Raw genomic sequence first — 26,209 nt, forward strand, 5'->3', positions numbered from 1 at the left:
ATTATCCTGATGGTTAATAAACTTAACTCATTTTGTGTCTGAATGTTTTTTAATTTAAAGTCTCTTAATAATGGTCTCACATCAGGGGCCAATTTCATAGAGCTGCTAAGCACGAAAATTTGCTTAACACGAAATTTCTTCCTTGAAAAAAACAGGTCGACCAACCAAATTTCCATTTCTTGCATATCGCTTATACTGGTGTTCAGCTATTGTTTGCTTATCCTAAAAATCATGTGGAAATTTGATTGGTAATCCTGTCTTTATCAAGGCAACAATTTCATGCTAAGCAAATTTTTGTGCTTAGCAGCTCTATGAAATTGGGCCAGGTGCGCACCAAGAGCTGTAAATTATTACTTTGCAATCAGCCAATGGCCTCTCTCTTCCAGCATGAACCAATGAACGACTGTATTTTTGATAAGTAGGATTTTAAACTTCGCCCGGTGGAGATTTTATTAGGTGAAGTTTGCAATAGCACCATTATGTGCAAATCGATTATAAGAATCGTGGTTCTGAAAAGGAACCGGTGGTTGACAACTCTCAACTCTGGAGTTGTCAACCACCGGTTCAGCACCACCGATACTCGAAAGAGATTTACACATGGTGCTACCGCAAACCTCGCCAAATTATGTTTGATGCGAATTTATACATGATATTAATGGTCATCAAACACCAGACGAAACGTTCACACATAATTCTGCTGACGCTGTGTCTCTAAGCACACAAACAGACTACGGCATCATTCCTAGCGGTAGTAAGTGACGTTTCGCCCGGGCCATATTTGTTAGTACCATTGCCGCTACTAGCTCCTTCCTATACGTATCATTGCCTTCCATTCTGAAATAAATATTCAATAGTAAATCAATTCAGTTAAGTGTCATTATTGATGTCCCCGAAAACAATTCAACGTTATGGTGGAAGCCATTATAATCGCTGCCATTAGAACGGCTACGGCTGTGGGTGTTGCTAAGGACGTCCTATACTTAAAGACACTATTACTTCAGAGGAAGCCGTTTCTCACAATGTTTTATACTACCAACCTCTCCCCATTACTCCTTACCAAGTAAGGTTTTAAGATAATAATTATTTTGGGTAATTACCAATAGTGTCCACTGCCTTTAAACTAAATGCGGGTGTGCCTCTATAGTTAGTCTCACGACCGAATCTAAAACGTCCACTCAGTCCTGAAGACCCACAATCTAGTAGGCTTATATCTAAATCAATGGACAAGATTTCTCTGTAAAACTCACGTTTGCGGCATTGCTTCTTCACTTTGAGACATCTGACCAACTGACATACCCTGGAAGTCTATATCTGGAGCAAATAAATATAATAATAATAATAATAATAATAATAATAATAATAATGAAAGCATTTATATAGCGCCCCACAAAGAACGGAGCGCTTTACAATATACAAAGAAACAAACAATGCAAAGACAAAGATACAAACAAAAAACAGTACAAGCAAAAACAAAAAATGGCCAGATTAAACAAATAAATGGGTTGTGAGCATATTTTTTAACCGTTCCAGTGTGTTGGCTTCCCGGATGTTACGGGGAAGGGAATTCCAGAGCCGGGGAGCGCATATCAACATAAATCAGTATTAAACTTTCTCGTTGACAAAAAAACATCGAATTACGAAGCGCAATATCTATTTCCCGTATTTAAGATTCGATAAATTTGCAACTCACTTCAAAAAAGGGAATCAATGTGTGGTGAAGAGGTTTTCAACTAGTGGGTTAATCCCAACGAGGCCTGGTTCTTGATAATTTTACCGAAACACCTTTTCGGTCAAAAACATCAACACTTTTTGGTCAAAAAGTAAAATAAATGCAAAAATTATAATTGTTCAATGATTTCTTTCAACACAACACCCATCCAGCTATGAAATGGTAAAGCCCTCGGCCCGATCGGGTAAACAACTCCTTCTAAGGGAATGCTGTGCGCGTCGCGCGTATCGCGTGATGTGGCACAACTGTTTCAGCCGTTGCTCTCGACCAATAGGAATGAAGAAACTGTCTTATAAGAACAGGTGCAAACTCGCGTGTCACGCCCATGTTCCAACACATTTTACTGGTTATAAACAAAGATTTATACACACCCACGTGATGCGCTCTCCACCAATAGGAATAGCGAAACTGTCTGAGGTGTTTATGAATGCATCTTTCAGACTTTGGATAGAGGCAAATTAATCATTCGCTGTACATGTTGTTTACACTTGCCCAGTTGAAAATATATTGTATTCACTGCATGCGTACCGTAAGGTGAACGCCCATCTTGAAATATTGACTGATTGCCGTCACTTCCTGTACTGTTAGGTGAAGTACTCGATACATCCTCGAAATCACCCGTCGAGCCTATCGAATCTCTGTTGTTAAACACACGGACCGTTGAGGGCGTCTTTGTTCCTGACCGGAGAGCGCCATATTGGAAATGTTGGTGCTGGACCGAGTCATGGAGGTACCGGTGCAGAATGTTTTGCTTGAATTTATGCAGATGCGCTGATTCGGTTGTGAACACCTCGACCTGAGATGATGCAGGAGATTGGGGGAAACACTCGGGATCTACTCTCATCACCGTAGAGGGCGCAGTGAACGCCTGTGATTGGTTGTTGCTAGGTGAGCTCGATGTATCTGTGTTGAGAGGACTTAAAGCAGGCATTTCTGTAACAACAACAAAATAAGTTGCTCCAAGGTTAACACAAAACTGTATTAAATTTGCAAATTGGCCTGCACTAATTTCACCTTTCAAAGCAGTGATCGAGGTTGCTAAATCACTTCCTAAAATAACAAACCTGTGAAAATTACAGCTCAATATTGGTCGTCGAAATTTCGAGAGAATAATGGAAGACAAAAACGCCTTTGTTTCAGATGCTTGATTTCGAGACCTCAAAATCTTATTCTGAGTCCCGAAATCAATTTCAAACATTTTAGCGGAAAATGCACTCCTTTCTCGCGAAAACTAGTTACTTCAGAGGGAGCTGTTTCTCACAATGTTTTATATTATCAACAGCTCTCCATTGCTTGTTACCAAGTAACGTTTTATGCTAATAATTATGTTGAGAGTGTCCAGTGCCTTTAAATACTTACCACCTTCAGCTGTAAAATCAGCTTCAGTTTCACCCGACCCTGAGCTTGCAAGGCTGACTTGATCTGCATTTCCCCGGGCTTGTTGATTGTAAAGTTTAATTCTGTTCTTCCAAGTGAGACCCGATTGCCCAACGGTGTTCTTGAGGCGGCGTCTGGCGTTGGCAAACCAGTTGGACACCTGAAGTTAAATACATTGTATAATTTTGACAGATCGTTTAATTAAAAAGCATTAATTTGGTTTTTAAACCGTTCCATTGTGTACAATGAAACTAACATGTAAACATTTTGGTCGCGTTTTTTAGACGTCGCTGAAAAACCAGAGCGAATTATGTGCACACAGGAAGAACAATCTATTAATAGGAATCACACCCTGAGAAGCGTTACTTAGGTGACATACTACACTACATCGAAAGCGACTGTAGATTTCGAACCAAGTTTTTTGTTATTGCCACTAATTTTGAGAGTGATTACCAGCCTCATCTTCCGAGAATGTGTCGTTTTGAAAAACGCGGTTCACGAAAAAAAAAACCGCGCTAATCTCAGCCCCAAAAGCAAAACAAGGATGACAAAAATAGCGACAACTGCGTGTTATGGCCCCTTTACCTTGTTTACATGCTGGGAGTATATTATGTGAAGGCATTTTAATAAGGTACACCCCCCCCCCCCCAATTGCATCCCGTATTTTTGCGTTTGGCAGTGGTTGTCAACATTCTGGCGTCATGAAGCTACGTCATCGCCAGGCTCTACACAAGCTCAGACGGGAAACAAAAAATTCAGACTAGATGGCCTGTCACTGTCAATTTGTCTATTTCAATTGGTCGAAAATTGAATTGTACATAGAATTTAAATGGATCTCGATTTGTTCTACCATGTTTGCTCCCGGGGTAATCCATGCGTGTTTGTTATACCGCATATAGGAGCAAAACAACTGAAGGATACATAATAAGGGCAACGCAACTGAAGGAAAATAGTGTTTTGTTTTCCGAGAAGGCAAGATAACAAACAGCAATCAATTTGAGAAAAAAACAATCATTTGATTTAGAGAGATGCATACTTAAATTAATATTCACACAATGGTTTTCTTTGACAACGACAGGGCTGCCGCAAAAACAGACTGTTTGGTTGCTTGTGGGGACCATGATTCTGTTTTACGGTGGTTTGACTACTCGACAATTTGACCGTCTTTGGGAGAAAGTTATTCTTTCATTTCTCCTGAAGACAATCACAGCATACTGATCGAAACGTTGAGTTGTCAAACCACCCGTCTCTAAGCCACCATTGGCCTACCCAACTCACACCGTGCCTTACGATGAACAATATTAACTATCAATACTTGAAACCTTTTAAATTATGCAAGTCAAGCCTTAAAAATAACTTCTTGCAACCAAAAAACATGTTATTCACAGCTAAACTGGGTTATTTCAACAGTTGTTAACGCAATATTGGCCAGTATTCCGATCTAAAGATACACGTAGGCTCACCCGAAAAGAAAAAAAAAATGAATTTCAAGCAACAATACATTTCGCATCAACGGGTCCTATCCAAACAGCTTTGATCGTTCCCGCTAAACAAGCTTATGATATCACTCCGGTCCATATTATAGGTCCGTATAAGTCCTTCAAAAATGACTAAGTCCTGATACCCGTAGTACGCCTATGACCATGCGGTTATATAGGAAGGAAAGGCATCCTTCTTCGGATTATAGATTCCGAAAATCCTTGGTGTTCAATCCAACAATATTCGAAGCTATTGCTTAAGTGAAACGCGTTGAGGCTTACCTGTATTAAGGTCATCTCAGAAGATTCGGACAAGGTGAGTTTATCATTCTTCGTTGGATAGGGGTTGTCTTTGTGGTCGTAGAGCCAAGATTTGAGACGTTTCGTCATGTCGTTTACGGAACGTCTTCTGTGAGTTGGACGGTCTCCTATTAACGTGTTATGGCGCCTGGTGAAGATAAAACAAAACATAAAACGGTTAAATCCCTAAGTGTTGTTTGAAGCTACCGGGCAATCTCGTTGGTCTAGTTGGTAAGTCATCTAGAATGGCAAAGGTTGCAGGTTCGAATCCCACCCGAGTTATGCTTGTGATTTGTTTCCACAGAACTCGGGAAATTTGCTTATCTTACACACATCAGCGTAATGGTAACACCCCCATGTCCCAACATCCCAGTGTTTCGACACCTCGATATGTTCCGACACTTCTATACGTTTATTTTTTAGGGGTGATTAAAGGGATTATTTAAGGATGATTAGAGTTTTTTTTAAATTGAATTGAATTGAATTGAATTGAATTGAATTGAATTGAATTGAATTGAATTGAATTGAGTTGAATTTAATTGAATTTATTTTATAATCTTAATTATCTTACCCTCTAGGGTATAAATCATCGGTTTTTTCTACACATAGGGGGGTCGAATTAAGCGCAGTCACTCCAAAAAAACTACAAGATATAGGTTTGTAAACAGGTTTTAAGGAAGACAGAAGAAGACAGACAAGTGAGTTGACGTTGAATGTGCCTTTAAATATACAAAGTTATTACATAACTTCAACAATAAGTTTGAGGTATGGTGGACACTATAACAATAACAACAACTGCATTTCTATAGCGCCCATCACCTCCAAAAGAAAGTCTCTAAGCGCTCAGAGGAACAAATGAATACAATATGTATAATATGATGAATTGAACAGAAATGTTTTGAGAAGAGTCTTGAAACTTGAGATTAGTGGTGGCTTGTTTGATGTGCAGAGGGAGATTATTCCCTAAATTAGATGCAGAAAATTGAAAAATAAAGGAGTACACTCTTTGGTTTTGGGCGTTGACAAACAATTTACCCAAACCAAATAGTTCCCTATATAGAAATGTGTCCTCCATTATCTCAAAAACCTCCATGCATTAGCCAGATGCACATAAATCACCGTGACCATGCAGGAAGCGTGAAACCAAACATAAATGTGGGCCGGGTGAACGTCATCACATTATAGATTCGCTTTTGCACTGCTCAATGTTTTCCCCGCTCTTTCCCTTGTTTTGCTAGTGCCTCCTTATTATATTACTGGGGAACGACTAAGGGTGCGGACTGAGCCATGCATTTTATTGACGCTGTAAATGTTGCAAAAGCTAAGAAGAGAGATGAGGCAACAGCGCCATTACACTGTTGAATGATTGGAAAATGATTTCTGACAGATTGTGCAAGTGTGGTCGTTCATGGGTTGGATGGGATTCGAACCCGTGCCCCTTGCCATTCTAGAGCTACAACTAGGGCAGCTCGAATAACGTTTTAGCAGCGTGAATAGCAATAATGTTATGTTAACTTGCATCGAGGATAAAGAATTTTGGTTTTACCTTACACCGATGTGTGTAACATTTTTTGTTATTATAATATTATAGTTAACATTTATTTCATCGTTGTCCATTCATCTTACAATACATAGATTAACATTACATTCAGTTACACAATAACATGTTTATGATTAAGTAGGCTATTACAATGTATACGCAATATAAATAATAGATTAATAACAATTTTATATGTAGTAAGCCCTCCATACTCTGAACCTTCCCGAGGTCTGTGTTTTGTTCCCAAAGTGCGGGAAAGTGCCGAGTGCTGACACCATTGAACTAATTGTCTATGGCTTACACACACTTTGTAAGGCTAACAAGATACTATTCTTTATCCCCGATTTAAATTTAACATCGATCAACATGAATAGCAATGAATGTTGTTATTGCTCTTTACAATCGATATCATCACCGCAAATATTCCACTCTTCCTAGAATTAGGAAAAAGCGGCGGTTTAGTTCCGTCTTTATGCCATTGTTGTTGTAGGAGACTAACCATTCATGACGTCACAGCCATTATTTTGCCATTTTTCCCAACATTACGCAAAATTCCATTGGGAGATAAATTCAATTAAAATATCTTAAGGCATTAAGTAAAATGATCATAATATTCTTTGCATTTTGGTTTGGATAAAAGATGTTGGTTTTTATTTCACGTTATTGTAAAGACATCCCGGTGATTTATTAAAAGACCAGTCCCAAGAGTCGATGGATCAAACCGGCTCAGCTTTAAGACGCTTGTCTGGCAAATTATCCGTTAAAAGGTTCCTATTAGGCTTAGGCCTATAATTGATTCGCATTCAATTTATTATTCAATCAGTAATATTATTGAAGCTGAATTATAAAAAGTTTTCATATACAATATCAAGGCTTGTTTCCCTTTGTATAAAGGCCTATCAATCAATTTGCTGCCCTAAACACAAGGCATCATAAGCCATCCAGTGGCGCAACTGTAGGATTAGGTGCAAAAGGATGAGGGAGGGGGGGGGGGCAGGGGAAAGTGCCCCCCCCCCCCCCCCCATTTTAAATATCTCGACTTCGGGGATTGAAAATTTCCAGATTCAAAGTGATAATCTCAATTTGTTTTAAATCTATATTTCGCAGGCAATGAATAGTAAATAACATTGAAACAAAATAGTATGCTTACACCTTTTTAAGGGCCAACCGGAAACCTGGCCGCAGTGCTATCAAAAAAGCAAACGGCGCATCCCCTTGTACACCCCATATATTTACATCCACTTATAGTGTATTATTGTATACTTAAAGGGAAGGTACATGTTTGGTTATTACTCTAAACAAAAATTAACTTAAAAACTGAATTTATGGTAGCAAGCATTGGAGAGCTGTTGATAGTATAAAACATTGTGGGAAACGACTCCCTCTGAAGTAACGAATAGTTTTTGAGAAAGATGTAATTTCTCACTAAGATATTAAAAGACTTCTAGTTAGAACCTTTAAATCCAATCTGAAAGCACACACATTCGTCCAACTAGGGTGTTTTTCTGTCATAATGTTCTCGCAACTTCGATGACCAATTGAGCCCAAATTCACAGGCCTGTTATTGTAAAATGCATATCATGGATGGGATACACCAAGTGAGAATACTGGTCTTTGACAATTACCAAACGTGTACAGTGCATTTAAAGAATTAAAGAAATTCGAGCGTAGAATTGAGTTGATCAGATGTTTTCACCACAACAATTGAATTATTCATGACGTAATTGATGCTGAAACCTATGCGCCTTTGACAACCAATCATGTTTATCCCTGGTGTAACTTGAAACCATCAATAACTTTTAAAATATTTTAAATTTGTTGTGTTATGATGATTTGCAGCTCAAACTATTGTTTTTGTTATATATGGGTTGCATCATAGGTCATTGGTTACATCGTGAAGCCGCATCGTGAAGCCGCAAATAGCAGCGCAAGGACGGATGGAAAACCATGGCTCGTGCGCTTTTGAGGCACGACCTGATTCGTATAAATCCCCCAAAGGTGAAAATCGCAGCTTGAACATTATTTCAAATCTGGCACTTTGAACATGCAATTTCAGAGGTGTTAGATTACCTGTGATGGATTTGCAGCGATACGAGTGTGGCTTTTCTCATTTATTTTGAGGCCATTTCGTCTGGTGTTACAGCACGGATTTAGCGCTGATTTATAAAACTGTCCAGTGCTATCACATTGACATAACAATTGCTTGGAAAACATGTGTCCATAGGCCTATTGAATAAAAAAACAACAACAATGGCACAACGTGTTTGTTTATGTTGGAGTTTTGGAAACGTAAACACTGAACAAGTATTGAAGTAACTCAGCTGTCATTTTTATTGAAAAATTGAAGTAAAATTGCCTTTACACGACCAAGTAGCCGTTACCTAAATGGTGACCGTAACATTCTAGGGCCTTTATGGCAGGCAAGATATACTTGGTGACAAGCATAATGAGACATACAGTTTCGCAATGGCATGTCTACATAAATCCAAGCATGCAGCTGGTTTGCGAGGCAAAGTACACTGACTAAAATAACTCGACGTTTTGATCAGTGTGTTCTGATGGTCTTCAGTAAAAACCTATACATTGTAATTATATATTTTTGGACAATCTCGTTGGATGTTCAGCAGGAAGCAGCGCTTATTCATAAAATGCCCTGTCCGGTGATAATCACATGACATAATTTTTTTTGCGAGGCATATAGAACACAGACTAAAACAACTCGACGTTTCGATCAGTATGTTCTGATCGTCTTCAGTAAAAAAATGGCCTAGCTAATATCTCTTCCATTTTTTCATAAGTGGCAACCGGTACCTGCTCCGCGTACTCCTCGCTCCCTGCTCCTTGTTCGGCAATCCGTGGTTCGAGCAGCTCAAATCACGCTCACCACTAGAGACACCACAGTCATCAAGTCTAGTTTCTGTTGACATGACATCCTGTTGCGTTTGTTGTCCTCCCAAGTCAGAGGTGTCTAAACTGTCACTCCTTACATCTTCCGCCAGGCCCATGTTCAAAAAATTGTCAGAGTTTACCAGATTCATCACGAATGTGTCGCGATCTTCCAAAACATGCCGTTCATTTTGTGTCACGTAAGTGACTAAATTCGCCATAGTGTCGACTTTTAAACTTCCAACAGAGTTACTAACTTCAGTACTTGATAATAACAAATTTTTTCCGTTAAAAACCAGAGTTTGAAGATGCAGATTGTAAACTACTTAACCGATGTAAGCCTGCTCCAATGGTGTAACAACAAGATGTTTTATCGTCAATGATGTTGGAACACAGACAATGAGGCTTGAAGTTTTGACGTGACAAAGAACTATAGCTGGTCACGCAACACTCACAACAACATAAGAACATGTTCTCTGTTTGCAAACAAGTTTACATGTATTGTACAGTGGGTACATGGGTTTCAACGCATTTGCACGGGTACTGGTGGAATGCATTTACCTTTCCAAAAGGGGCATAACAAAGACATTATTATGGAATGAGTCAACTACCACTAGCTCAACCCTAGTCTTTTGCCAAGGCCTTCGTGGTCTGGACAGCTTCATACAGCCGCTATTTCAAGCGACTGGAAGGGGAGAGACCACTCAGCCACTCGGTGCGTGGTCTCTTCTCAAGTCGCTTGGGAAAGCGGCTCTATGAAGCTGTTCAGTCAACGAAGGCCTTGACAGAAGGCTAACTCAACCCATAAACACAAACCGCTATGCGCTGAGGTAACTGTCAACAAGCACATTGTAACCCGACCCTTTTGTAAGAACCGCAGGTATTTCTTATTTTCGTCCTGGACACGCTAGTGTCTGGACAAGGGGTGCATTTATTACGCACCCCATGGGTTTATACCTCCACGGGTTTGTCGTGGTTGGGTTACAATGAGTGTATGTTTTTATGATGTGCTGGTGTACTGTAGACGTCTGCTATGTAAACAAATTAATAGTGGAGAGGGAAATTTTTAGTCAGTGGAAATTAGAGTCGTGGTATTTAAAGAATGAAAGAAAAAACTTCAGCTCTTACTGTCTTTCTTCAAGCTTCCTCGATGGTCTTATTCAGGGGTGGTGTGTGGGGGGGGGGGGTTAGAAACCCGGATATCAAAATGATTATATAATATGACAATAATTAGTACATGATGTTATAATAATGCTTATTTAGAAATTATGCATAATAATGATTATTTATAAATATTAATGATCATGTATGAAACATGATTATTTAAACAATGTAAATGATGATGATTTATAAATAATAAAGAAATGGCAGTATATAAATAATTACAGTGGTTTCCCATTTAATTGTGTTATCTCGGCAGCATGATGATGAGTCCACAACTTGTGCCAGCCCGCAACAATAAAACAAGGCCCTCTGTTGGCGGATTTTTTTATTATTTTAGCCATGAACCACTTGAGGTCGCTGTTTATTTTAGCCTACAGTGTGATTGTCATCGACCCGATTGGCACTCCATCACACACACGATATTCTTGACAGCGGCAATTATTATTTTATCGCTCTGGGCGAAGGACGACTCAAACACACTCTCCTAACATCATCTTGCTTCTGTTGTGATTTAACGTGAATCTACACTTTGCAGGGAGTCTACAATAATATTTCCCCCAAACTTTGGGGCTAGCTGAGTGAGCAATTCCATCAACAGGTTTCAACGTGCTGTAAAACTTAAAGGTTTGTGTAGTTTTTATTGAACCGTTTTTATTGCGTGTTTTGTGGGCGGGTCTAAAAATATTGGTTTGGATTGTGAATGATGGTTTTTGAATGGAAAAGTTCCCGTATGGCGCCACCACTTTTTCATTCGAAATAAAATAATATAGTATCTAATTTACCTGATAGATATATCCCTTTTTGTAAAAATGAGTGAAAAAGTGGTGGCGCCATACGGAAAGTTATCCCCTGCGGAGCTAGTGTAGAGTGAAAGCGAAGCTGTTTGTATCCGTGTTGAAATTTTACCGAATCAACACGGACCCTCTCCGGATAAGGTTCGACACGGATAGAAGGAAAGATAGTGCATTGTTTTGTTGCGGTCCAGTATATCGTGTCGGTATTGCTGCTTTGAATGCTGCGTGAATTGTTTGCTTACGGTTGTGTTGCTGAGATTTTGAATATCCTTTTCAGAATAAGGTTGACGAGGTGGCAGCTGGTAGTTGAGTTCGCAGAGAACTTGGATGGCCCAGTGTCGATCACAGAGATTGACCGTGAGTTGACCCTTGCTAGAGTTGAGGAGTAGCCGTTCATTATCAGTTGAGTAGTCCAGCTAATTTGGAGACTCGAATAGAGACACAGCAAAACAATCGGCGTACTTGCGCTTGCATTTTGGTGGCTAAATTTCCTAAATGCATTATTGGATGGCTCCTGCGAGGAACTCGGGAAGACATGATTTATTATAGGAGATTTTAAAAGGCCCCGTTTATTAAGGATAACAAGAAGAACTGTATTTTCCACTTATATAATGAGAAAGTGAGTTGCCCAGGAGGCTGGATTACCCAGTGGTAATTAAAGAGTTCAGAACTGTGTTATAGTCACATAAGGTTTATCGCGAATAGCAAAATATCAAGAGAGGGCGCTGTTGAACCCACACAAAGGTATAGGCGTTGTGTGCACGAGTCGTAGAAACTGCATAGAAACCGCCCCATATTCCTTCCCAAAATGCATTGCGTTTCTGAATCGTGATAAACCTTATTATTTATGTTCTCCCAACCCCAGTAGAAATATCCAACCCTGCCCCAGTGCAACAGACAAACAGTAACCGATCAAGGTAGATTTCCACACAAACGAGCCTGCATCCTTAGCCCGAGACTGCTTGAAGTATTCCCCGGGTCTTAGGTACGATTTGGATTCGGGATAAGGGGACTTTCGGCCAAGAGGTTGGACTTATCCCGGGACTCCTATATTTGAGTTAGTCTCGCGGGAAACCCGCCACAGTACAGTAAAAATTCAGTGTGAAATACGCTGGCATTTTTAGTTTAGATTCAGTAATCAGAGGTCACTGAATCAGAGGAGCATCGTAGCATTCTAAGTAAAAAAAAAAAGTTGGGATGACTTCCAGTCTCAAACCTTGAAATTGTTTTATCAATTTTTGTAATCTTGTTTGTCTGCAGCTGCAACGATGATCACCAGGATGCCAAGAGCTGAAAATACCTAAGGACTTCCTGATTCAGACTATGATAGATCGTAAGATATCAGTGGTGAGTTTGTATTCACTCAACTTTTATCGAAAATCCAGGGCCTAATGTAATGAACCTGTTAAGCAGTAAAACAAGCAAAAAATAAGAATTAGCAATTTTCCTCCAAATTTTTGAGTTGTACATCTGACCATGTTGAAAAATTTGGTCGGCCATTTATGGGAGTAATTTATGACTCCCATAAATGGCTGACTGTGTAGTTTGCAAGGAAAATAGAAAACCACGCAATTTCGAGGCAAATTTGTGTGGATCATTGTATTTTTTTTTTATCAGGATATTGGCATCCCTGATATTACAAACTGAAACATGGAAATGGCCATAATAGGATTTGATAATACTATGAAAGATCAGCAAATCCCCAGGGATTATACTCTTTTATAACACACCTCTTGCTTTTTCTGTATTCTGGTTGGCTGAAACACGGTCACGTGGGATGAACTAATATAGGCTAGTGATCGCGCGCGCGTGTTTTGCGGGAATAGTACCAGAGCGGGCACTAGTCTTTGCAAATAGTGCCCGCGGTAACAGCGCCCTCTCTTTACTTGAACCGTGAACAAACTACAAAATTCCTTTTTCTGTTCTTATTTGACATTTTAAGACCGAGCTGTGTTATAAACACATATTGACATAATTTGGTAACTAGTGTACGTCTATTCCCCCTCGGGCCTGTGAGTGACCAGAAGAGGGGCCTATTTCCCGAGGCCGAATCGCTCTTCTGGTTACTCAAAGTCCCTCGTGGGAATAGACGTATACTAGTTACCTCATTGCCAGTCAATGTGTATAATAAATTGCCTTGAATAATAGCTGGAAGTTACTTTTGGTATCGTAAGTCAAGTAACTATAATGTTTACAAGTCAGTCATTTAGTATGCATTGCTGTTAAAAAGAAAACAAATTGAAATTTATTTTTTGAGGAAACAAAATTTACTTGAGATAGACATAACAATGTACTGAAGGATTAGTAATTATCTGGAAAACGAAATAGAAATTGATTAGGTTCAATCTGTAGAGCATATGTGATTGTGAAGAGCATAGGCCTACGTTAAAGGCAGTGGACACTATTGGTATACTCAAAATAATTATTAGCATAAAACCTTACTTGGTACTGATCAATAGAGAGCTGTTGATAGTATTTAAAACATTGTGAAGTAACGTACGTAGCTTTTGAGAAAGAAGTAATTTTCCACGAATTTGAGTTAGAGACCTCAGTAGATTTTGAGGTCTCGAAATCAAGCATCTGAAAGCACACAAATTTGTGTGACAAGGACTTTTTTTCTTTCATTTTTATCTGGCAACTTCGATAACCAATTCAAGAGTTCAAATTTTCACAGGTTTGTTATTTTATGCATGTTGAGATACACCAAAGTAGAAGACTGGTCTTTGACAAATTACCAAAAGTGTCCAGTGTCTTTAAGCTTCAATCACAATTTTGAAATAGTAGGACAGTTTCTGCTACATTCCATCTTTTTATTGTGTGGAATCTTCATTATTTATACAACCCATGAAATGATTTATTTTGAATCCCTCTTTCTACTACCACATTTCTTTGAAAGGAATTGTTTCTTAATCTTCATAATATTCATGCGGAGGGCCTACTGTTTATTTATTCTGTATTGTGGCAGAATAATTTTTATTCATGAGGCTCCCCTCCCAGTCCCACCCATATTGCCATCAGGATCCATTAGTCTATTTGTATTGAATTGATGATCTAGGTTATATAAACTAAGATTTCAATTAATGTCATGAACTGTCGTTGCTTTGTGACGTGACGTGATGAACATTAAGTAAATAGTTCAATAAGCTGTGCAAGTTTCATGCACATCAAAAATGATGACACAAGTCGAACGAGGAGGAAGATTGTATTTTTTTATGAAACAAAATCTTCTTTTTGAAGGCAAAAATACCTTAAAACTTTTTGACTTTTAATCCCAGACAAATGTTACAATCAATTAAACCAGTGAAAATTTCATTTCGAAAGGTGGTTGCATTAAAGTTTTGAGATATTGTCGAAAATCTGTTATAGTTATCAGGAAGAAAAGTCTGTAATTGATTTTGAATCCCTCTCTCTAAAACCACATTCCTTTAAAGGGAATTATTTATATAATGATTATCAACAATTAGGGCCTACTGCAGTGCCTCTAATCAAATAACTTTTATTAGTCATTCAATTGTAGAGTATTAGCCAAAGGTCTACCTCCATTTAATCCATTTGTAGAAAATTCCTGATTTTTTTTTTACCCATAGCAATTTGTTATTAATACAATTTGGGTCCAGAATGCCCCACAGTTTTGAAAAATCCTGGGAAGAACCCTGCTGTTACAAAGATAGTATTACACTAAGTAATTTGTAGATTTATGCAAATTTAGGAATACAAAAAGTTAGTGTAAAATTACATTATTAGATGACTGAGCAAATTGTAAAGAAAAAAAGTGAACACAAACTATACTTTGGACTTTTTATACAAAATCTAGGTGCATGCTGAACTCACAATTATAGGTTTTGTTTGGTTTCACAATAAATAAAAATTTTTTCAACAAAACCAGTCATTGAATGAAAAAACAACAACAGTAGAACCAAGTTGATGGTGGAACCAGTTTTTAAGTATTTAACAAAAACAACAACAAAGTTGATTTTAAAAATGTAATGTTCCACCAATTGAAATCAATCAGTGGTCAGAAAAAATCGAGAAAAAAAACACACAGTAGAATTCAACCGATCTCTCACTCCTTTAAAAAAGGCCAGGGCTATATTTCTTTTAAGTAATCTGTTTTTTTTTTTTTGCTGTCTGCCTCCCCGATCTTTCTGGTTTTCTCTTCATTCCATTTCAGCGCTTTGCATTCTCTAAGTAAATGGTGCTTTATAAAATAATGTCATGTTCATTATTTTGTATGGCGAGAGTATCCCTTAGAACCTTGGTTAGACACTTGTACAGATTGGTCATGGCACACCTGTGCAAAGGTACACTCAGAAAATAAAAACAATAACAACTTAAATCCAAGTTGATTGGTAGAAACCAGTGATAATTGAAAACAACAACAGTTAAACCAAGTTGATTTATGCAATAATTGGTCGACCAATTTGAATCAATCAGTAGCCGAAGAAAAGAAATCCAGGACAGTAGGAAATCAACTGACTTATGTATTTTTTAAGGGCCACATCCAAGACCCATCTAAAATGTTCTCTGTTTGCATGTAATCTGGGTTTCTCTATAGATGTATCTGCCTCCCCATATTTCTGTTTTTCTCTTCTTTCCTTTTCCAGTGCTTTGCGTCCTCTTGTAAAAGGCTATACATATTGTACATTATGTCAATGTTGTGTTTTAAGGCAGTGGACACTATTGGTAATTACTCAAAATAAATATTAGCATAAAACCTTTGTTGGTGACGGGTAATGGGGAGAGGTTGATGATATAAAACATTGTGAGAAACGGCTCCCTCTGAAGTGCCATAGTTTCACAAAGAAGTAATTTTCCACAAATTTGATTTCGAGGCCTCAGATTTAGAACTTGAGGTCTGGAAATCAAGCATCTAAATAAACGCACACAACTTACTTCGTGTGACAAGGGTTATTTTTCTTTCATTATCTCGCAACCTTCGATGACTGATTGAGCTCAAATTTTCACAGGTTTGTTATTTTATATGCATAAGTTGAGATACACGAACTGTGAAGGCTAGTCTTTGACAATTACCAATAGTGTCCACTGCCTTTAAAAGTATTTATTTTATGGAGAGAGTTTACTTTGGAACCTTGGTTAGACACCTATACGGATTGTTCATGGCACACCTGTGCAAAGGTAGTCAGAATATAGGCGTGTGCCTCAGACCTTCACCTTGAACCAAATCAATACCTAGGAAATCAAATCTTTGGTGACACACGATTGTAAAGAAATGTAAACAAAGACACTGTTTTGTTAGTAATATTTTTGCGTTTGGGCGTGTTCCCACCGTTCAAAGTCACAACGTTTACCAGAATAACATACTTCTCTGGTCTGATTGCATTGTGCTATTACACATTTAAAAATCTCTAATGGAAGAAATATGAGCAATTTTAACAAGTTTTAGCAGCATACAGTGCGTGCGGACTGAGAACTGGTGTGTCCAGCCTTTAGCATTTTCCACTGGACAATTTCAGGGCTACTAGTGTTAATATAAAGAAAGAATGTCTACTAGTACATTTGGGCACTTCATAAGGGCACAAAGGCACTGACTAGGGGCTTGGGGGCAATCACCTATAGATATTATCGCCTTCTTGAAGTATCAGACCCTGTAATTTTGGAAGTTCATTTGCAGGGATGAGAAATTTGAGTCTTTTATCTCAACTCATTTTTTTATTAAATGTCTGTCAGTTATTTTCTTGAGATGAAAAAAATCATGCTCTTTGATATACCCCTCAAGTGCTGAGGATACTGTTCAGAAACTCCTTTAAATAATGTACAACTCTTGCCACAGAGGTACTTTTACAATGTACTTCAAAGGAAATTTCATTATTTCAACAGGCCTTCTAAAATTTGAATCCTTGTTACTGACCTTTTTCAGCAAAAACTCTCACCCATATTAAAGACGAAGGCCCAATTCAGAATCATCAGTCATGTTCAGCTGGTGTTTTTAAAGTGTATGCTTTATTTACATGGGTAGAGTGCTTGTCAGGCAAGTTGAATGTTTTTTTACTGAAATTGCTTTAGTGCTCATCAGCTTTTACTTAACAGTGTACTCGTATGTCCTGTCAAGTTCTAAGGTTGATTCCATTGTTTCTTATCCTGGGTTCAACCGCGTCCAAACTCATGTATCTTCATCTCAAGATCTGTTTCTTCAGAAAAAGTTGTCACCAGGCGATCTGCATCAGTTGATCATTTGTCATGGCAACTGATGTAGTATCTTGATCAAAATAGAGTTCAATGTCAGTTCAATCGGACAAAGGGTTTAGTGTTATGTCAATTTGTTATTTAGTAAATAAATTGAAGCAGTGACAAACATGTAAAGTTCAAATAAATAATGTTCTCCGGCCTCTTTCCAAATAACTTTTTTTAAAGCAAAGCTAAAAAAAAAAGATTGGAAAAAAAAAGATGAAAGGCAGTGGACACTATTGGTAGTTACTCAAAATAATTATCAGCATAAAACCTTACTTGGTAACGAGTAATGGGGAGAGGTTGATGGTATAAAACATTGTGAGAAACGGCTCCCTCTGAAGTGCCATAGTTTTCGAGAAAGAAGTCATTTTCAATGAATTTGATTTCGAGACCTCAGGTTTAGAACTTGAGGTCTCGAAATCAAACATCTAAACGCACACAACTTCGTGTGACTAGGGTGTTTTCTTCTTTCATTATTATCTCGCAACTTTGACATGTTTGATGACCGATTGAGCTCAAATTTTCACAGGTTTGTTATTTTATGCATATATGTTGAGATACACCAACTGTGAAGGCTAGTCTTTGACAATTACCAATAGTGTCCACTGCCTTTAAGGAAGCTTGAGTTGTGCCAAAGGCATGACTTGCACACTGTGCTCTATTTGTATTGATGTTGAAGATAATAATATGCTTCAGGGTTTTTCAAAGATTCATTTTCCTGATTTCTGATTTTGTGTGTGCAAATTTATGGCAAGTAGAATTTGAAACTTGACATGGTGGGAATATAATCTGATGAAGTTTGCAGAGACACCATGTCATACAATAATAATAATAATAATAACTTTTGATTTATATAGCGCCTAATAATTAACACTTAATTCTCTAAGCGCTTTACAAAGAAGTACGCTATATAATCTACAACAAAATAAATATAAGGGGACAAATAACACCACTACAAGCATAACGACACAACAATACAAGAATACAACAGAAGAACAAGCTGTGACAGTAACAACTCACTGTTTCAACCCTGACAGTTCACAGAGTGGTGTCTTCACAAACCTCACTAAATAAACTTATGGCATGGTATTCTGGATGGGAGTGGATGTCACTGGTTCAAGTCTCGATCTAGTCAATTTTTTGTTGTTCAACCCAAAATTTGTGAACTTATAGCACCAAAACAAATTTATTTATTTTAATATTTTATGTTAATCAGTTTTTAAGACATTTTGATTTTGTGGCAGTTACCAGCTTCCATTTGGGCCATATTGAAAACAGAGTTTAAAACTGTCTCGGAAACTTTTGAATGGTCACCAAGGCCAAATCCAGGGCAACAGACAGAGGCCATGACCTCGTTACACTGTTTGCAATTCCTTAATGGAGTGTGCCACTGTTGAAAATTGTAATATTAGTGAAATTAATGAGATGCATTTGTAAATTAAACAGATGAGCAGCTAGGGATTTGAAGAAAGAGATTTGCCAATTGATGCTCTTTCCCAATTGCGATGTCAGTTAGGGGTGGGGGAGGGATGTACATTATAGATGTAGATCCGCTGGACTAAGACTGGTTAGGATGAATACAATGGAACGGAAATCAGAGATGACAAGAAATCCATCCGTTTTGGAGCAAAGAGCCTGGCTTCCTGTTGTTAAGGCGGAGTTTATCTTTAGCAGACTCTGAGCTCCATTGTTGTAAATTGTGTACATCCATGAGGCACTTATTTCTGTGCATGGCACTTTACTGCATGGTCAGAAGCTGTAGGCGCAAGATGCATACGGAGCATTAAAACTAAAAACATAAATATAAATTGTAAATATTATAATAACGTGCTGGTACCTGCTAAACTTGATGCTAATTTTAACGGGGCATAACATCAAAAAAAAATATTTATTTAAAGAAAACAACTAAAATTGCATGACTCAATTATTTAAATTCTTCATCAAATGTTAGCATGATGATCAAGCAACTGAAATAATCTCTGTTTTGAATTTCGGACTTTTATTGAGGGGAAAAACCCAAAGAGCTTGGTGCTCAAAACTTTTAATCAACCAGAACTTATTTAACAAGACTAGAATCAAAATAAGTTCCACGAGAATTATTGAGAAGATTGATCTCATTTGTTTTATTGGTAACAAGAGTACTTAGAAACGTAGTCAACCGATATTGAAAGATATTTATATTAGTTAAGTCAATATTTTTGTACACACAGATATTTATACACAGTGCGGTATTAATTCAATATTCAATTTAAAAACAGAAGACTATTTGGCTTGTTCAGTCTCCAGTTTACTGGCCGACGCTAAAGTCACTGGCCACAGGCCTGCAGTGTCCAATGCTTACTTTGAGCCATGTTGTTCTCTGGCTTGTTCAGTCCTCAGTTTACTGGCCTAAAACTGGCCCAAAACTAATATCACTAGTGTTGAATATCAATTAGTTCCGTGTAAAGATGCTATTTACTTAAATAATAATGGTGGAGAGCGTGTCTATCCGGTTGATAAAAACACAGCTGATGCTGTTTAAGACTGGCTTCGCGTGTTGGGCGCGAATTTATATTACGCGGAACGCAATTCATAGCTATTAGTAACAGAGCGTAATATGTGTGTAAACGCCCGTATACACACCGACCGATACGTACAAAAAATTTTTACAAAGGTTTTTGAAAATTAGCAAACTTCAAAAGATTCGCAAAAGAAAAAATGTGTCACATAGTCTTTAATTGTGAGATTATTGCGAAGTATCAATTTAACTGTTTCTGTATGCATCTTTACTAAGGCCTGACATTAAAAAGAGCCGCAGTGAAGCAGATATTTTTCCTATAGTATTGTATAATCATCAAGAAAATTATGTGAAAATATAAATGTGAATGATTTCGTTTTGGAGATTTCCTTGAACCGGTTGCCTGCAAAGTCTCTGACGTCAGACGTAGGATCTATTGGTTTGTTTGCACACCTGTTCTGGCCTGTACAATTATGTTAATGCCGATACATCTACAAGAGCTTGGTTTTTGTTCTGACTGATGTTGCAATGATTTCTGATTCTCAAGACATATGTTTGAGCACGGCGCATCAGCGCTGATAATTGAAGATAACTGAGGTGAAGCATGAAGAGTTTTCGAAGGACATAAACAAGTGATTGGAAATGTCTTCATAGATAGCGCTATTGCTCCCCGGATAGTTAATTGCACCTGCACATTGTTTAAGCACGTTCAGAAGTTGCTGCATTATAGGCTTTGTATCGTAAAACAAAAGACTTGCACAAATCAGTCCCTACTTAAATGCTTGGGTTTTCCCTGGAATAATTCTCTGGGATTTTCCTCCCACATCTAAAATTGGAATTTCTTTATTGTCTTAGCTCTTCTCGTTTTGCTCTAACAAGAATGTATAACCAGACCCAGAAGTCCATAGGCCCCCTTGTACATGACGTCACAAGCTCAAACAGCACCCTCACTGAGGTCAAGAAGACCTATCATTGGCTGAGAGTTGAGCGTGGCGCGTATATAGACACTCGTATTTCCATGGCTAGACTTCAGCTATAATATAGCAGATCTACTCCTGGTTTATGCAAGGGGTCTGTTAGTTTTCCGATTCTATTTGGTCTCTGATGTCATTCTTGAATTGGTCTGCAGGGATGAAATGTAGCCTGGGTCTCAGACTGGTGGTTTTGATAGCACGACACAATTCAAAATGTTGAAAACTGTTGTAATTGGAGTCTTTTGAGACGCTGATGGCAGCAGACATAGATTTTCTGAAGTAGCCGGCAGCAAAGGACCGAGTAGCCGGCAAAATCGCTTCTGGACAACACTGCTTAACAACTGCAGAGCGTCTTGAAACCAAGACTACATGTAGGCATGCTTTAGCAAGCTTTTATGCTTCATAATAACCAGGAATAACTACCTGATGTGGCGTGTGAAAATGTAATGGAGTGTAATGACATTCAGGCTTCCGTGATGTGTTCACTTTTGCAAAAAAATAAAAGCCTTGCAAACACTGCACCAATTTTGTTGTCATGGTGTTGAAAATTGGTAGACAGTGAATGTTGACAGTATGTTTGCTTAAGTACCAGTTGGATCTTAAAGGCACTGGACACGTTTGATAATACTGTTAAAGACCAGTATTCTCGCTTGGTGTATCCCATTATATGCATAAACACAAGTCTGTGAAAATGTTGACTCAATTTGGTCATCGAAGTTGCAAGAGAATCTTAAAAAAAATTGTTGCACAAATTGTTAGGTGCTTTCAGATGCCTAAAAAAGGCTTCAGGCCTAAAAAGTCTTTTAATATTTGAGTGAGAAAGGATCTCTTTCTAAAATATACTATGTTACTTCAGAGGGAGTCATTTCTCACAATAATGTTTTGTACTTTCAACAGCTCTCCATTGCTTGTTACCAAGTAAGTTTTCATGCTGAGACAATTAATTTGAGTAACTACATATGGTGTCTATGTCTTGGGCCTTTGAAATGTTTGCAGTACATTAATGATGCATAGACCACCCATGGCGTCACATGTTTACGAGGGTCAACAGAGCTTGGGATTTATTAAGGCACAATGTGTACACAGCTCAGTAGAGGAAAGCGTAAAAGTAATTAGGAATGCAGTGTGTGATTTATTTTAAAGGAACACGTTGCCTTGGATCGGACGAGTTGGTCTATAAAAAGTGTTTGTAACCCTTTTTTATAAAATGCATATATGGTTGGAAAGATGTTTTAAAAATAGAATACAATGATCCACACAAGTTTGCCTCGAAATTGCGTAGTTTTCCTTTTACTTTGCGAACTATTACGGTCGGCCATTTATGGGAGTCAAATGTTTGACTCCCATAAATGGCAAACTTGTGTGGATCATTGTATTCTACTTTTACAACATCTTTCTACCCATATGCATTTTATAAAAAACGGTTACAGAACGCTTTTCAAAGACCCACTCGCCCGATCCAAGGCAACGTGTTCCTTTAATGAGCTATTGATATGAGGAACTTGTGCACTTGTAACATTTTGGTAAGTATTCATTTTAATTGTGGTAGAAATGCATAGGATGATGTGCAAGGTCACTCTTTTAACCTTGTTGGCTTACCCAACTTTTCTAAGCGCTCTTGAGCGGGTGTCCTTGAAGACTACAGTAAAACCAGGGCAACAGCACCACAATAAGAAGATACAACTTTACAAAACCGTATGTACACATTTAGTTAAATTAAGCATCAATATTTGCATTAACAAAAACTGCTCAGAAAAGGTAGTTTATCATCAACCAATATAAAATGTTTTATAACTGTGTCCTGGGTAAAAGGCACTCACTTCTCAAAAACAATTGTCAAACAAAATGTCCTGCTGACATTTATAACATACTCTGACTGTACCCTTGTCATTCGTTAATTAAACTAATGGTGTGATGTTCTGTGAGATAGAGCAATGATTAATGATTACCCAGGTTATAGTTGAAGAAGCTGTATCAAGCAAGATTAATGCTTGATTAATAAAGATTTCAATGAAGCACCTTTAAGCACTACATGAGAATATGACATTTGTCCTGTTCCTGAAATTAGTAAGCAAAGCATATTCAGCTCTGTGATTTTGCATTTTTTTTAGACCCCGTGAGGGAATGTATGAATTTGCATAGTTTAAACACAGGGATACTGTGTGATTTCTCTGTTTTTAACCGGAAATCTGTTTTATTGTAAACCCCAAACCTCCCAAAATATTAAAAAAAACGATTTGCAAGCTTTCACACTTTGCGCTTCCAATCTCTCAGGCGTTGTGCTCGCAAGCTTACACTCAACAGCCACTTTAAAAATGCGACGCAAAACTTGGTAAAACAAAATTGTCTTGGTTGTTATCATTTAATTTTGCCATAAAAAAAAAAAAAAAGCCGGCCAAAAAAAGATCAACTTGTAATACTAATTGTGATGCAAGAAAAGCACCCTTATGCGGTCGAAAATATGTTAAAATGGGTGCCGAAATGGACAGGCGAGGGCCAGTCCCATTAATGATTTTCTGCATAATCAATACGCTGTTAATTATAAGCTGCTTATCAAGTGAGCTTGTCAAACACTCAAATCTTGAAGCATTAAGAAAACCATCCAGCTGGAGCTAACTCGTCCAGAAATCTTCTGTATAAATATACCATAGCTCAATTTCATATTCATCTCTTTACCAGTAAAGCGAGTTTTTCTGCCATCGATTGCGGAAAAACATGCGCAAGAGCTTGAGTAGCTTCATAAATGATCATGAAGATTTTTAGTCCCGCGTTCACTTAATATTTGCTTTGTTTGCCGACTCAATCCAAGCGTGCATAATGTACAGCTTTACTAATGGTACGCTGTGGTAGGAAAGAGCACTCAATTTTATTGATGGAGTGGTGAAGGGTGATGTTAGTAGAGTTTCGTCCTCCACCGTAGAACTTGAGAACTGGCTTGGATCATAGACTGACTTGATTTTACCGAGAGCGAGAGACGCATAGTATGTGCAAAAACATTCTAGATTGTATAGAAGAGTTTGCGGTAACACCATGTAATAACAATCTCTAAATGAGTTGGGGTGGTTCTGAAAAGAACCGTTGGATTAACTCGACGTTTCGATCAGTATGCTCTGATCGTCTTCTGGAGAATGCACCATGCAAAGTTTCAAATCCTACTTATTCTAGATTGTGTTTGAGAAAAAAGAAGAGTTAGCTTACTGCTTACCAACCAAGAGCGGCCAACCATTGTATTTTGCAATCAGGGAGATTTTCTTCAACAGTCAAGGAGAATATTTAGAATTACATTCACTGTAATTGGGAAAAGTTATTAGGAAGATTTTCAAATTCAGGAAGATTTTCAAATTCGTTCATCAGAACATGGCAAGATTGGTTTATTTTCAGGGAACTCTCTGCAGAATCAGGGAGAGTAGACAGCTCTGACAAAAGGACCTACGGTGAATGGCATGACGTTGCAACCCTAGCAGAGTCGGAGTCTCGAAGGCTAAATTTATTTGTGTTTGAAAATATCTATCATGATGTGCTTATCTTTCTTTCAATTTGCAGGAATCTGCGACTAGCTCAATGGCAGCCAGGCTTCAGGAGTTTTATGAGACCCTTGCGAGCCCTACAGATCACTGGGAGCTTCTTGAGGCCATTGGGGAGGGTACATATGGGGGTGTCTTCAAGGTGCGCAACCTGGAGACTGGAGAATATGCCGCTGCCAAACGTGAGTAGCAAAGAAACACTTTGACATTGACTTTGGATTAATTTCTGTAAAACTTGATATCTTCTAGGCCCCATTGCATAAAGCCTGTAAGTTTTCATGCTTACATGTAAGCATGAAAACTTACATAAGCACAGAACAATCTAGCAGTTAACCAGAACCTGGCTACCAGGCAGGCATCAAGGGTGAGCCCAGTTCTTAGCTATAGTCGGTTCGTCTGTGAGAAACAGTTTTCCAAGGTGATTGATGTTTTGAACATCATTGTACTGTAAATCTCTCTTTTCTTCCATGATCTGTATTTATCCCCTATCTGTCTTACTTGTGGGATTTTCCTTAAAGGCAGTGGACACTATTGGTAATTACTCAAAAAAATTGTTCTAAAGCATAAAACCTTACTTTTTAACGATCAATGGAGAGCTGTTGATATAGTATAAAACATTGTGAGAAACAGCTTCCTCTGAAGTAACGTAGTTTTGAGACAAAAGTAATTTCTCACTAAAATATTTGAATTTGATTTCGAGACCTCAAAATAAGATTTTGATGTCTCGAAATCAAGCATTTGAAAGCACACAACTTGTGCAACAAGGGTGTTTTTTCTTTTATTTTTCTCTCACAACTTTGACGACCAATTGAGCTCAAATTTTCACGGGTTTGTTATTTTGTGCATATGTTGAGGTACACCAAGTGAGAAGACTGGTCTTTGACAATTAACGATAGTGTCAACAAGTTGGGAAGGTAATGCATTCTGCTTTACCAGCCAGGCTCCTAGTGGATGATACCCATATCAAAATCCTTGTGAACTGTTTGAAGGGGATAACCCTGTTTCAGTCCCAGGAGTAGGTAAGCAACGTGCCCCTGGTGACAGTTAAGTGTTGCTCTCACCCTGAAGTGTCTGTTTGTAGCATTGTAATGTAAGTGATCTCTCATAGAAAAAAGAAGAACAAAAAAACCAAACACACAAACACTGTTAGTGATCATGTAAAAACTTGCATATAAGGTCAAGTAAAAAAAGAAACATGTTAAGCGTCCCTGCCCGCTTCCTTTTTAAGAGGCTGCCTCCTCCCCCCCTTTTTTTTTAGTGATTAAAAAAAAAAAAAATTGTTTTAAAAGGGATGTATTTTAACGGTCTCATCAAGAAAATACTTTAAAATGTGTCGGGCAATTAAAAGGGTCCTCTTCCTTCCTTTTTTTTTTAAATCTTGAAAATAAAAAATAAAAAGCCCCTCCTCCTCTTTTTTTTTTAGAAACCCAGACGCTAAACATGTTTTTTTTTTTTACATGGCCCAAACTATAAGTTATAGCTGTCTTTTATACACTCTCATTATTAGTGAATAGGGGGGGGGGGGAGATGAAAAAATGTATTGACGTTTTAAAGACACTGGACACTATTGGTAATTGTCAAAGACCAGTCTTCTCACTTGGTGTATCCCAACATATGCACAAAATAACAAACCTGTGAAAATTTGAGCTCAATCGGTCATCGAAGTTGCGAGATAATAATGGAAAAAAAAAAACATCCTTGTCACACAAAGTTGTGTGCTTTCAGATGCTTGATTTCGATACCTCAATTCTAATTCT

General features: G+C 38.0%; 2 protein-coding genes across 8 annotated transcripts in view; one reads left to right on the forward strand and one right to left on the reverse strand.

Moving 5' to 3' along the window:
• Positions 1–262: 262 nt before the first annotated feature.
• On the reverse strand, positions 263–9,820 carry LOC117291121 (homeobox protein Mohawk-like). Its single transcript, XM_033772654.1, has 6 exons — positions 9,236–9,820; positions 4,867–5,032; positions 3,089–3,266; positions 2,258–2,662; positions 1,248–1,311; positions 263–834 (listed from the first exon to the last, which is right to left on the reverse strand). Exons 1-6 carry the CDS (start codon positions 9,529–9,531, stop codon positions 729–731), a joined length of 1,215 nt encoding a protein of 404 aa, XP_033628545.1. The 5' UTR covers positions 9,532–9,820; the 3' UTR covers positions 263–728.
• Positions 9,821–10,878: 1,058 nt separating this feature from the next.
• The window catches only part of LOC117291436 (myosin-IIIb-like), a 64,736-nt gene continuing 49,405 nt past the window's right edge, over positions 10,879–26,209 (forward strand). For all 7 annotated transcript variants that reach the window (XM_033773113.1, XM_033773120.1, XM_033773119.1 and 4 more), the window contains exons 1-3: positions 10,879–11,098; positions 12,529–12,615; positions 24,472–24,634. In XM_033773113.1, the coding sequence (XP_033629004.1) occupies positions 12,592–12,615; positions 24,472–24,634 (187 nt within the window). In that variant the 5' untranslated portion in view covers positions 10,879–11,098; positions 12,529–12,591. The remainder of the gene's footprint in view (positions 11,099–12,528; positions 12,616–24,471; positions 24,635–26,209) is intronic.

Source organism: Asterias rubens, chromosome 6 (assembly GCF_902459465.1).
Source record: "Asterias rubens chromosome 6, eAstRub1.3, whole genome shotgun sequence".
Lineage (NCBI taxonomy): Eukaryota > Metazoa > Echinodermata > Asteroidea > Forcipulatida > Asteriidae > Asterias > Asterias rubens.

What these genes read in the sequence shown, in the direction of transcription:
- LOC117291121 (XM_033772654.1), bottom strand. Translation starts at nt 9,531, where the DNA reads ATGGCGAATTTAGTCACTTACGTGACACAAAATGAACGGCATGTTTTG. An exon ending in CTGAGATGACCTTAATACAG is followed by an intron (nt 3,267 to 4,866) that starts GTAAGCCTCAAC and finishes ATTTAACTTCAG; the next exon opens with GTGTCCAACTGGTTTGCCAA. An exon ending in GAAGAAGCAATGCCGCAAAC is followed by an intron (nt 835 to 1,247) that starts GTGAGTTTTACA and finishes TATTTATTTCAG; the next exon opens with AATGGAAGGCAATGATACGT.